Source organism: Nothobranchius furzeri, chromosome 16, assembly GCF_043380555.1.
Source record: "Nothobranchius furzeri strain GRZ-AD chromosome 16, NfurGRZ-RIMD1, whole genome shotgun sequence".
Taxonomy (NCBI): domain Eukaryota; kingdom Metazoa; phylum Chordata; class Actinopteri; order Cyprinodontiformes; family Nothobranchiidae; genus Nothobranchius; species Nothobranchius furzeri.
Window position 1 is genome coordinate 32,858,733 of NC_091756.1, and position 10,888 is coordinate 32,869,620.

The following is a 10,888-nucleotide window of genomic DNA, read 5'->3' on the forward strand; positions in this document are numbered from 1 at the left end:
GTGGAAGATATCATGTGTCCATTACGCAAGACATGAAATTCACGCAGTTCTGCTGCATCTGATAGGAGTAGTGGTTTTAGTTTTTTTGGGTTTTGTTGCTGGTGTGCTTCAGACAGAAAACCATTTTCCATTTTGATAGTAAACCATCTCACATGATAAATTTTGGGTGACATGAAATAACACGCAGTGAGACTGATAAGGATTCTGGAGAACATCTTCAGCCTGATAAGAAGAAAAAAATAACTAGTAAATATTTAAGACCCACATTTTATTAATAATCCATCGGGAGAACAAACGAATGAGCGTCCTCTTCTACCAACAGGTGCACTTCTTCTGAAATTAGAACTTTAATTTCTTCAATTTCCAAATTGCACAAATTTGTCACACATCTTACAAATACGACAAAAAGTCCTTGCAAAACAACATATTAAATATAAACATCAGGGACAGCGCATTATAGCCGCTATGGGATAAGTGTACAAGTTTCTGTTATTTAAAAAAATTCTTACAAAAAGTGTCATCGACATACCCTTGTGTGACATTTTGAGCATGGCTTTAAATTTCCATTTAGATCAGAGATCTAGTCAAGCACTTGGGGCTCATCTGCATGGGTCAATCGCATGCGAGCTTGCCGTCAAAGCACGAGAGCGTGATGGCGAAAGCCTGCAGGGCACACATGGGAAAGCTATAATCCATGGAGAAGACGTCCTCCGCCACACGGCCAAACTGCATCACAATGTAATCCTCTGGAAGGGACATTAAGAGCTTGGTGAACGAGTGAGGGCAGAAGCAAAAGGGTTTTCTCATTTAAAGGGAGAATAAGTCATCGTACCATTGTCAGGGTGGATGATCTGGAAGTTTTTCACTGAAGCCTGCGTTACACGTCCGTGGAAGTTCAACACATACGACTGAGTCTGACCATTCCAGCTGGGAGACTTGTTCACCAGCGTTACCAGTTTGTCGTTGTCACCACTGGTATGGCGGACCAGCAGAGTCTCAAGCTCCTGGAAGGAACTAAAACGTCAGATCTTTTAAAAGACACAAGTGTCTGCATCACAGGTTGGATACTCACGCTTTTCGGACGAATCGACACTCTTTCGTCGTTCTCCAACATGCCAGGAATGATCACTGTCATTTTCCTGGGACCATTGAATCCCAGCACGTTCGTTTCCTGGAACATCACGATTGAGTGTTTTTTTATTTTTTATTTCTAATTTATGTGTTGTGTAACAGGAGCGTTTCTGTTTAGGACTCACGTAGCATATGGCAGCCAGTTCTTGCCTCAGTGACTCACTCTCCTTGATGAAGGGCTTTTTCTCTGGGTTCTCCCCTCCATCATAAACTGTGAACTTTGTACCCAGAACATTGGACCTAAAGCACAAAAAGGTAATTAAAGAAAAAAAACAAGAAGATGCAAATGTTATAAACGGGTTTGGAAGAAACTGTTAAAAGATTGAATTTGGAAAAGATTAATGTGCAGAAGGTCAGTTTTGGTGGTGGAGCTGCTACAGATATAATAAGATGATGAGAAAAATAATTTGGGGGAGTTCTTGAATCCTACTAACACATCCTCCAGAAAGAAACTGGAGCCAGAAGACATGGAGATGGATCGACTAAATTCTGAGGTCTAACATCTAAACAGTGGCAAATCCATGGTGTTGACGAGGTGTTTAGCCTTGGTATCTCTAGATGTTGTAGAACTGTATTGTTGACACGCCTCTGCAACATTGCGTGGTTATTGGGGGTGGTGCTTGTGGAGCGGCAGACTGGGGTGGGCATCAATGCTGCTTACATATTAACGTCGGTACGGTTGGGGGAGGATAGCATCAGTTCGATCTCAAACGGGTGTTGTAGTGTTCACATAAGTTCTGAAGGATTTCTCTGGAATGTGGAAATCCCTGGGCCCGTGGGCAGCTTTTTAGATGCGTGGGAAAGTCCGTGTGGTGTCCTCCATAATAAGATAAACAAAGATGGGCAAGCTGTGTTGCTTCTAGAGACTCTGAACCACATAATTTTTTTAATTTGCTGTGTGTGTCTTCCTTCTCCCGTTCCCTCTGAGTGGGAGCTCCATGCTACAGACAGAGATGTTTACTTGTTTACAGCCTGCAGCATGAAATTGAATCGCACATACGGGTACCCCTGCTGGCTCAGTCCGTAGCGTCACCTTGGTCCCAGCTGGACCACCGGGGAGGAGGTCTGAAAAACAGAGTCGCCTCGGAACCGAAAACGCATATCTGACCCTTGTTTGAAACCAAATTCCAGCCCCATTTGGTGCCGTACCTGATGCTAATCAGTGCGTTTACATGCAGCCAGTAACCCTTTTAAAACCCGAATATTCACAATAACGCGGTTCCGCAGGTCCATGTAAACACCGCCAAAAACCTGGATATGCTCATAACCGGGTTTTTAAAAACCCGGTAACTACACCTGGGGTAACCCTTTTCTAACCCGAATGTTTGGTCGTGTAAACGCATATCGGGATATCCCCATCAAGGCGTGTGTTCTGCGCATGCTCTGTTCGCAAGGAGTCTTGATCTTTTGAGTAGCGAGACGTCTTGTATGCGCCAGAACACCGGAAGTAAACAACAAGTTGGGAGCAGCATGGCGAGTCGCGGCTCAGCAGCACACATTTGGAGAGACGAGGAAACTAAAGCGCAAACAAACGCGGTCGCTATCTCTTCCGAACTGGGAAACATGTTGTTGTTTTCACGGATACCGGAACAAGAAGAACCGTAAATGACGCATATTGCGTCTGGACGTAGTCCATACGTCCTGACGCTACCCCAACGTCCGCATTTAAATCGGGTTATGCAAGTTAGGGGTAACTCTTCCTATTTATGCTTGTAAACGGGTTATTCTGATCAACTCAGAAACCCGAATACCGACCTTAACCCGATCATAACCCGGATATTGGCTGCATGTAAACGTAGTCAATGTGTAAGCGGCTAAACTTTTTAAGAAAGAGAACCAGAGGGTGTGTTCCAACTAAGGTCTCCAAGGTACTGGAGAGGAGGATCCAGTCAAACTCAAACTCAGATAAAAGAGAAGGCAATGTGTTATGGAAATCTGGAGAAGGCTAATGACTGACCCCCAGAGGGCACCCTGTAGGGGGCACTCAGGAAGTATATGGTGGCTGGCCCTCTTAGCCTCTGTAGTGAGAAATAAGTTAGACCTGTTTATGGTGAGAGCTCTGCCAGAGCTGCCCTTTGTCACTGGTCTCTAGCTGTGGAGCGGAAGGTGTTGAGTTTGGCTGCAGAAAAATATCGTCTCTCTCACTGTGTGGGGAGGTTCAGTGGGAGTGTGAAGCAGCTGGGATGAGGACCAACATCTCCAAATCCAAGGCCTTGGGTTCTTGACCGGAAAAGATGGACTGCCAACTCCAGGTGTTGCGAGAGGGTGAGGGATTTACAGGTAGATTGGGGTAAAATCTGCAGGGAAGTGGACGCTAAACCAGACTGTTGTAGTGAAGAGGTAGCAAGGCCAGAACAAAAAGCTCTCAGCGTACCAGGGGACTTATCAACGTCTCATCACTCACATGGTCAGTCTGGTGATTTTGAGGTTGTTTCAGTAGCCTTTGGGTACTCTTGGAACATTCAGCCACATTTTCTAGAAGGCTTAACTCCCTTTTATCCAGAAAATATAGCTTAACTAGACATGCTATTTTTGATGCTAACTGGCCCCACTGCAAACAGAGATTTGCACAATAAAAGCAGACATGATCACAACAAAGGGACGGTTCTGAAAGCTGTTTTTTTTTTGTTTTGTTTTTTTTACTACATCTTGTTACCTTTTTCACATGATGAGGTATTTTAAAGTAGTTGCAAATACCTCTGTTTTAGCATTTGATATGGCTTGAGTTATAAATGGTGTTGTACCTAAGTTTTCCAATGTAGGAGTTTGTTTCTTTAGACAGATTTGTTGGGTCAATGGAAATGAGATAGTTAGAAGTTTTGCTCTTCTTTCTTTTTCTGCCTGCCATCAGAAACACCTTTGGGGTGAGAACAAAAAGGAGATGAAACACAAAACAAGGAGAACTTAATTAGACAGCAGAAATAAAAAAATAAATAAAACAACAACAATGTGAATAACGACGCAGTAAGGATTTGCTGACCCTCTTCCCGTCTTCTTTCTCCATGTGGAGGTAGTAAGTTGGGTAAATGGCCTTCTCCATGCCCCTCCTGTCCCTGGTGACTCTGCACTGGATCGTCACGTCTCTGGGAGCAGGACATAAAGCAAACCTCTCCAGGTCCTCCACTGACACTGGAGAGGACAACTGAGACGAGAGAGAGGAAACAGTTTACTCTGCCGTTTAGATTTTTTTCGGGTATAGTGTTTTCACTGGTGTTTTCTCACTCTGTCGTTCTGTTCACTGCCTGATGATGAAGTCTCTCTGTAGTTGGAGTTGAGTGAAGCCAGCCTTGATGTGGTTTTATCCACTTTGGTGGACTTTTTTTCTTTTTTCTCTTTTTCTTGGGTGTCCTCGTCTTTGCTTTCGTCACTTATTTGACACCTGGCTGTGAACGTAAGGACAAAAACATTAATTATTCAATCTGACTGTTAGATAAGTCAGACCAAGTCCTCACTCACATGTGTCCAGTGTTTCTTTCTTCTCAGGTGATGGAGGAATGGACTCCTGAGGCCCCTTCTCGTCCTCATCGTCGCATTTCTTCTCCGGACTCCTTGTTTCCACCACTGACTCTGTCTCAGGAGTTGAATCTTCCTGCAGATGCTTTTCTGCAAATCATGAAAACATTAGATGTAATATAAACCCCTAATCGGAGGCAACACATGGTAAAAATGTCATAAATTTCATGGTGCAATACTGATCATTACTTTTGCGCTCCTGTTTGGTTGTCTTGTTTGTCCTCTGCACATCCACAGACTCTTGAACTTTGTGCCTTTTCTTGTTTTTCTTCTCCTTTTTTGCTTTATCTTTATTGTTTTCTACCTCCTCCTCATTCTGTTCTGCCTCTGCAAAATGTGTTAGTTGTTTTTAATATTTAGTCAAAGCAAAGTGCCTTCTAACTTTTCAGAAGATGAGAAAAAAATCGTACGTTTTGCTTTCTCGCTTTTCAGATCTTTCTTTTTTGTCTTTTTCACCTCTGTGGAAGCTTCTTTGTCCCCATCACAGCTGACTTCAGGCTCTCTGTCTACCTCTAAATTCATTGACTTTGGAGTAACGGGCTTCTCCAGAGGCATGTTATCTGGAGCCATGTTTGCATTCATGCGGCTGTCATCCAACACGATCTCGTCCAGTGGGTTGTCATGGGCGTGTTCCACTTGATCTTCAGGACAAACAAAAACAATGAAACTTTGGTTCGTCACAGCTGACAAGTCATTTTTTAAGTTTATTTTAATTAAGATCAATGTATGAATTTGTTTTGTAAAAATCAAATACTAACCACTTAGAGAGGCATTGCTCAGAGACTGACAGATCAGCAGAGGTGTCTCATCAGATTTGATAACTTTGTGTTTTCGAATCTTTTGGCGAGTATCCCAGTTTGCCACCACCATTTGAGTGTCAGCCCTCTTCTTCTGCTGCTTTTTCAATAAAAGAGCTTGCTGTGGGGGGATAAAGAAGACCACTGTATCAAAACTCTGTCTACAAACAAGAATTGATGTAATAATAATAATAATAATAATAATTATTATTATTATTAGTCATATAGTATATTGTCGATGTTGAAACTGCTTGGTTTGTAATAAATCACAGCATTTTGATGCTTATGACAACTCAGCTAAACTTTATAACACACTGTAAAGGTGCAATATGTAGAAATGAAGTCAAAATGACATCCTGTGGTAACATTTGGTTACTGCAATCACTCTCACTCCTGTTCTGTTACAGATCAGCACCAGAAGATTCTAGATAACAAGCAAAGACGAGTCATACACTCTAAGTGAACACATCGTCATATCTAGTGTTAGCACTCTTGGGTATTTTATGGTAGGAGCACTTGTGACACTTATTATGTTAATAGGCCTCCAGCATAGAGGAAGTGTTGTTGTTTGCCATCTTGCTGTCAGCTTGTTGTTTTGAATGATAAATGACCCACATTTGTATAGCTTAAAAACTCAGACTCCAAAATGCTTCACACTACAATATATCATTCATCCATTCCACACACACATTCACACGCTGATGGTGATGATCTACAATGTAGCTACAGCTACCCTGGGGCGCACTGACAGGGGCGAGTCTTCCGAGCACAGGTGCCAACAGTCCCTACAACCGCCACCAGCAGGCAAGGTGGGTTAAGTGTCTTGCCCAAAAACACAACAACAGAATTCTCTATCCAGAGCCAAGACTGAACCTGCAACTTTTCGATTACTGTACAACCCGCTCAACCTCCTGAGCTACTGCTGCCCCAAATTACACCTCAACAAAATTATAAACGCAACACCTTTGTTTCTGCTCCGATTTTTCATGAGATGGACTTAAACATCTAAAATTCATTCCAGATACACAATATTACCATTTCTCTCAAACATTGTTCACAAATCAGTCTAAATGTGTGATAGTGAGCACTTCTGCTTTGCTGAGATAATCCATCCCACCTCACAGGTGTACCTTATACTGCCCACAATAAGTTTTTGCTTTATTGGGGGTCTGGGGACTCAGAACTGGTCAGTATCTGGTGTAGCCACTATTTGCGTCATGCAGTGCAACACATCTTCTTTGCATAGTTTATCAGATTGTCAGTTGTGGCCTGTGGAAGGTTGGTCCACTCCTCTTCAATGGCTGTGCAAAGTTGTTGTATATTAGTGAGAACTGGTACACGCTGTCGTATACGCCGGTCAAGCACATCCCAAACATGCTCAATGGGTGACATGTCCGGTGAGTATGATGGCCATGCAAGAACTGGGATATTTTCAGCTTCCAAGAATTGTGTACAGATCCTTGCAACATGGGGCCGTGCATTATCTTACTGAAACATGAGGTGATGTTAATGGATGTACAGTACAACAATGGGCCACGGGATCTCATCACGGTATCTCTGTGCATTCAAAATGCCATCAATAAAATGCACCTGTGTTTTTCGTCCATAACAGATGCCTGCCCATACCATAACCCCACCACCACCATGGGCCACTCGATCCACAACATTGACATCAGCAAAGCGCTCACTCACACAACACCACACACGCTGTCTGCCATCTGCCCTGAACAATGTAAATCGAGATTCATCCGTGAAGAGAACACCTCTCCAACATGCCAGACGCCATTGAATGTGAGCATTTGCCCACTCAAGTCTGTTACGGCGACGAGCTGGAGTCAGGTCAAGACCCCAATGAGGACGACAAGCATGCAGTTGTGCTTCCCTGAGACAGTTTCTGACAGTTTGTGCAGAAATTGTTTGGTTATGCAAACCAATTGTTTCAGCAGCTGTCTGAGTGGCTGGTCTCAGACGATCTTGGAGGTGAACCTGCTGGATGTGGAGGTCCTGGGCTGGTGTGGTTACATGTCATCTGCGGTTGTGAGGCCGGTTGGATGTACTGCCATATTCTCTGAAACGCCTTTGGAGACGGCTTATGGTGGAGAAATGAACATTCAATGCACAAGCAACAGATCTGGTTGACATTCCTGCTGTCAGCATGCCAACTGCACGCTCCCTCAATGCTTGTGGCATCAGTGGCATTTTGCTGTGAGACAAAACTGCACATTCCAGGGTGGCCTTTTACTGTGGGTCGTATAAGGTACACCTGTGCACTACTCATGATGTTGGATCAGCATCTTGATGTGGCACACCTGTGAGGTGGGATGGATTATCTCAGCAAAGCACAGGTGCTCACTATCACACATTTAGACTGATTTCTGAACAGTGTTTGAGAGAAATGGTAACATTGTGTATCTGGAATTAATTTTGGATCTTTAAGTCCATCTCATGAAAAATCGGAGCAGAAACAAAGGTGTTGCGTTTATATTTTTGTTGAGTGTATAATTCTAGTTCTGAACGACTCATTAAAGGAAGTAAAACACCACCACTGACTCACTATTCACTTCACACATACTGTAATATTAAGTTGTTGGTTATTGAAAAATTTGTTTGAGATATTTTTAGGGCCAAATATTTGCTTCTAATTCACTGTTAGCATTGTTAGCTCAATGTTAGCCTCAAGCCTGCTTCACAAGATATTAGAGTAAAAGATAAAGATGCCGTAGCTTCTTAGAAATTACTTTTGGGTCGTTCTTGTTACTGGCGTCAGTACTTTAAACAGCTCTGGAGCTTTTTGCCGGCCGTAGTCGAATCACAAATGCTTGTGCTGCAGCGTTAGCTTGCAGAAGACATGGCAACCTCACACTCAATGATGGTAAACAGAAGCTCCTTCCTTCATTTATTTTGAAAGGAGAAAAACTGAATTCTCCCCACTGCCTGAGAATGAAATGTATGTCAGTGTAACCTTTCTTACAGCATAAATCTGACATTGGACTGTTTTGGGATGATTTCACCATAGAAGGCTTACATATTGCACCTTTATAATAACAATGCTGACCTAAGTGCTACAATGTGTAACTTGAGAATAACAGCAAAGTAAAATGAAGAATAAAATCACATATAAAATATGCTACAATTTTGAAATAAATGAAATGTCAACAAATCAAGCCAAATCATGGGCAAAAGTGAATACCGTACATGTGTTGAAATCCATTTACTACTAAAGGAACATATCTGTTCATGTAAATATGTACCGTTAAAATTCGAGCAGGAATCTTCATTGAGTTTCAAAAGCAAAACACTAATACTTTTTTTGGTAAAGTTCTGCCTCACTTCTAAGCATTAATTCGTTTAAATGAAATTAGCTGTGTCATGTTTGCTTTAAAAAAATGTGTAAAATATAAACAAATTAATAATTAATGTAAACAGCCCGAGGAAAGTTTCTGCATCCAAACCAGTGTGGAAGTCTTCTGAAAAGTAGTGATTTAATTCTTGCAAGCAAAAATTCACAGATAAAACCATAAATATAAAAATAAGTAAAATTATATATAAAAAATGGCATCACCTGGTTTTCCAGCTTCTGCTGTCGTATATCAGCGTCGTTCATAGCTGGACAAAGACTCACACTTTGTAGCAGATAAATCAGAAGATGAGTAGAATATCTACACGCACAGCAGCTGTAGCACGCCGTCAGTGTTCACTGGGACTAAACTGGCTGATTTTGTCCTGAAGACGCATCCTTCGACATAGTTAAATACAGACGCGGGTGTTTGTGCCACCCAGATCCATCTGGTAGTCTGTCCACCTGCATGCAGCAGACGGCAAAGTGGATTAAAAGGGATCAAGTTCTTAAACAACACTGCACAGCCATCACAGCATGGATGGGGATGCTATAAGACCTGTTGAGGGAGGGGAAACAGGAGGGTGATGCTCTGCTTATGCCACTCTTATTCCAGTCTGCATCACGTTAAGACCAAAGCTGCTCTGAATTTCAGTCTTGTCCTCATTCAGAGACCCGCTGAAACAACAAACAAAAGCTAGAAGCTGGGTGGGTGGGGGGTGGTATATTAGTAAATTCTTACCAGATTGGTAAAAAGAGCTATAGAGAGCTTGTTTTGCTGCTAATCTTTGCTTTAAAAAATCCATAGCATTAAATGCAAATAACCTTAATAGCTAGTTAAAGGTTTATAAACGAGCGTTTGCATGATTATTGATCTTTTAAAAATGGAGACGTTTTAAGAAAACAGTCATCTACTGTAAGTAAGACAGTAAACTATTTGTAAAGCACTTTTCACAGATAAAAAAATCACAAAGTTCTTCACAGTAAAACAGAATAAAATGTAATAAAATAAAGAAGCAACACTCATGAGTGAGATGGAATGTGACAATAAACAAAAATATGTAAAAACTCGTCTAAAAAGCCAAGCCTTCAAAAGGCTTTAAACACACTAAGTGAATGTGCACTGCAGATAGAGAGGAAAAGAGTGTTTCACAATCTCGGAGCCATAGCCTTAAAGGATCGATCTCCACAAGATTTTACCCAGTTTTTAGGACCACCGGGAACATCTGAACTGGTGATCTCAGGCAGCGTTTGGGAGTGTGGATCTGCAGCAGGTCAGCTATAGGAGGAAGCTTGGCCATGTAAGGCTTTAAAGGTTATGGTTAGGATCTTAAAATGAACTCTAAATTGTCAGTGAGCCATTGAAGGGAGGCCAGGATATGAGAAGTGAGTCGTTCATAACTTCAGACAACAGCTTTGCAGCAGGATTTCGCAGCAGCTCTAAGCTTTTTTGCTGCTAAATATTTAGAACAGCTAAAAGACTGTTGCCCTAATCCAGGCATGAATGATCCTTTCCAGTCTTGGGCTGCTTATTACTGAGGGTATCCTTTTCCAGTGCTACTATGTAAACCTCAGTTTTGTTTATGTTCAAACTTAAGTAGTTTTCTTTCCACGACTGTTTTATATCAGTCAAGGTGATTAGTAAAGATAATTTACGGAGCTCATTTGAACCAATGGGACAGTACATTTTTTTGTCAACAGCATAGAAATAATACAATAGATCGCTTGAGGGGGAGCAAAAATAAAAGGAAAAGGACTGGACCCAAAACAGACCCCTGGGGTACCCCAGGTGACAGGTCTTTGTACAGATTGCAACAGATTTATGGAAACATTAAAACTTCTGTCAGAAAGATAACATGAAAATCTGATTAAAATCATTCCAACAACATCACAGAGTCTGGTTATAAGAAAGCCATGATTGACAGTTTTAAACATGGCAAAGAGAACCAACAGGCTGTAAGCAGAGTCAGCAGCCATCAAATTGTCACTGGACACCCACAGTGTTATAGTGAGCCTAAGCCACGACCCCAATTACTTTCGAACCAAGGCATACTGGCAAAAAAATCCGAATGGGAGTCTAAGGACCGATAAAAGTTATTTTCTGATCCCG

At 42.0% G+C, this 10,888-nt stretch overlaps 1 protein-coding gene across 1 annotated transcript; it reads right to left on the bottom strand.

Annotated features, from left to right (window-relative positions):
* Positions 1-467: 467 nt before the first annotated feature.
* si:dkey-220f10.4 (tubby protein homolog) lies at positions 468-9,183 on the bottom strand. The gene is made up of 12 exons (XM_015963376.3): positions 9,004-9,183; positions 5,403-5,562; positions 5,055-5,285; positions 4,834-4,971; positions 4,588-4,734; positions 4,354-4,514; positions 4,112-4,273; positions 3,876-3,988; positions 1,257-1,371; positions 1,073-1,171; positions 833-1,004; positions 468-746 (listed from the first exon to the last, which is right to left on the bottom strand). The coding sequence occupies exons 1-12, from the start codon at positions 9,043-9,045 to the stop codon at positions 613-615; spliced, it is 1,674 nt and encodes a 557-aa protein (XP_015818862.3). The 5' UTR covers positions 9,046-9,183; the 3' UTR covers positions 468-612.
* Between the last annotated feature and the right edge of the window lie 1,705 nt (positions 9,184-10,888).

What these genes read in the sequence shown, in the direction of transcription:
- si:dkey-220f10.4 (XM_015963376.3), bottom strand. Translation starts at nt 9,045, where the DNA reads ATGAACGACGCTGATATACGACAGCAGAAGCTGGAAAACCAG. An exon ending in TCCTACATTGGAAAACTTAG is followed by an intron (nt 1,372 to 3,875) that starts GTACAACACCAT and finishes TTTGTGCTTTAG; the next exon opens with GTCCAATGTTCTGGGTACAA. An exon ending in AACTGGCTGCCATATGCTAC is followed by an intron (nt 1,172 to 1,256) that starts GTGAGTCCTAAA and finishes GTGATGTTCCAG; the next exon opens with GAAACGAACGTGCTGGGATT.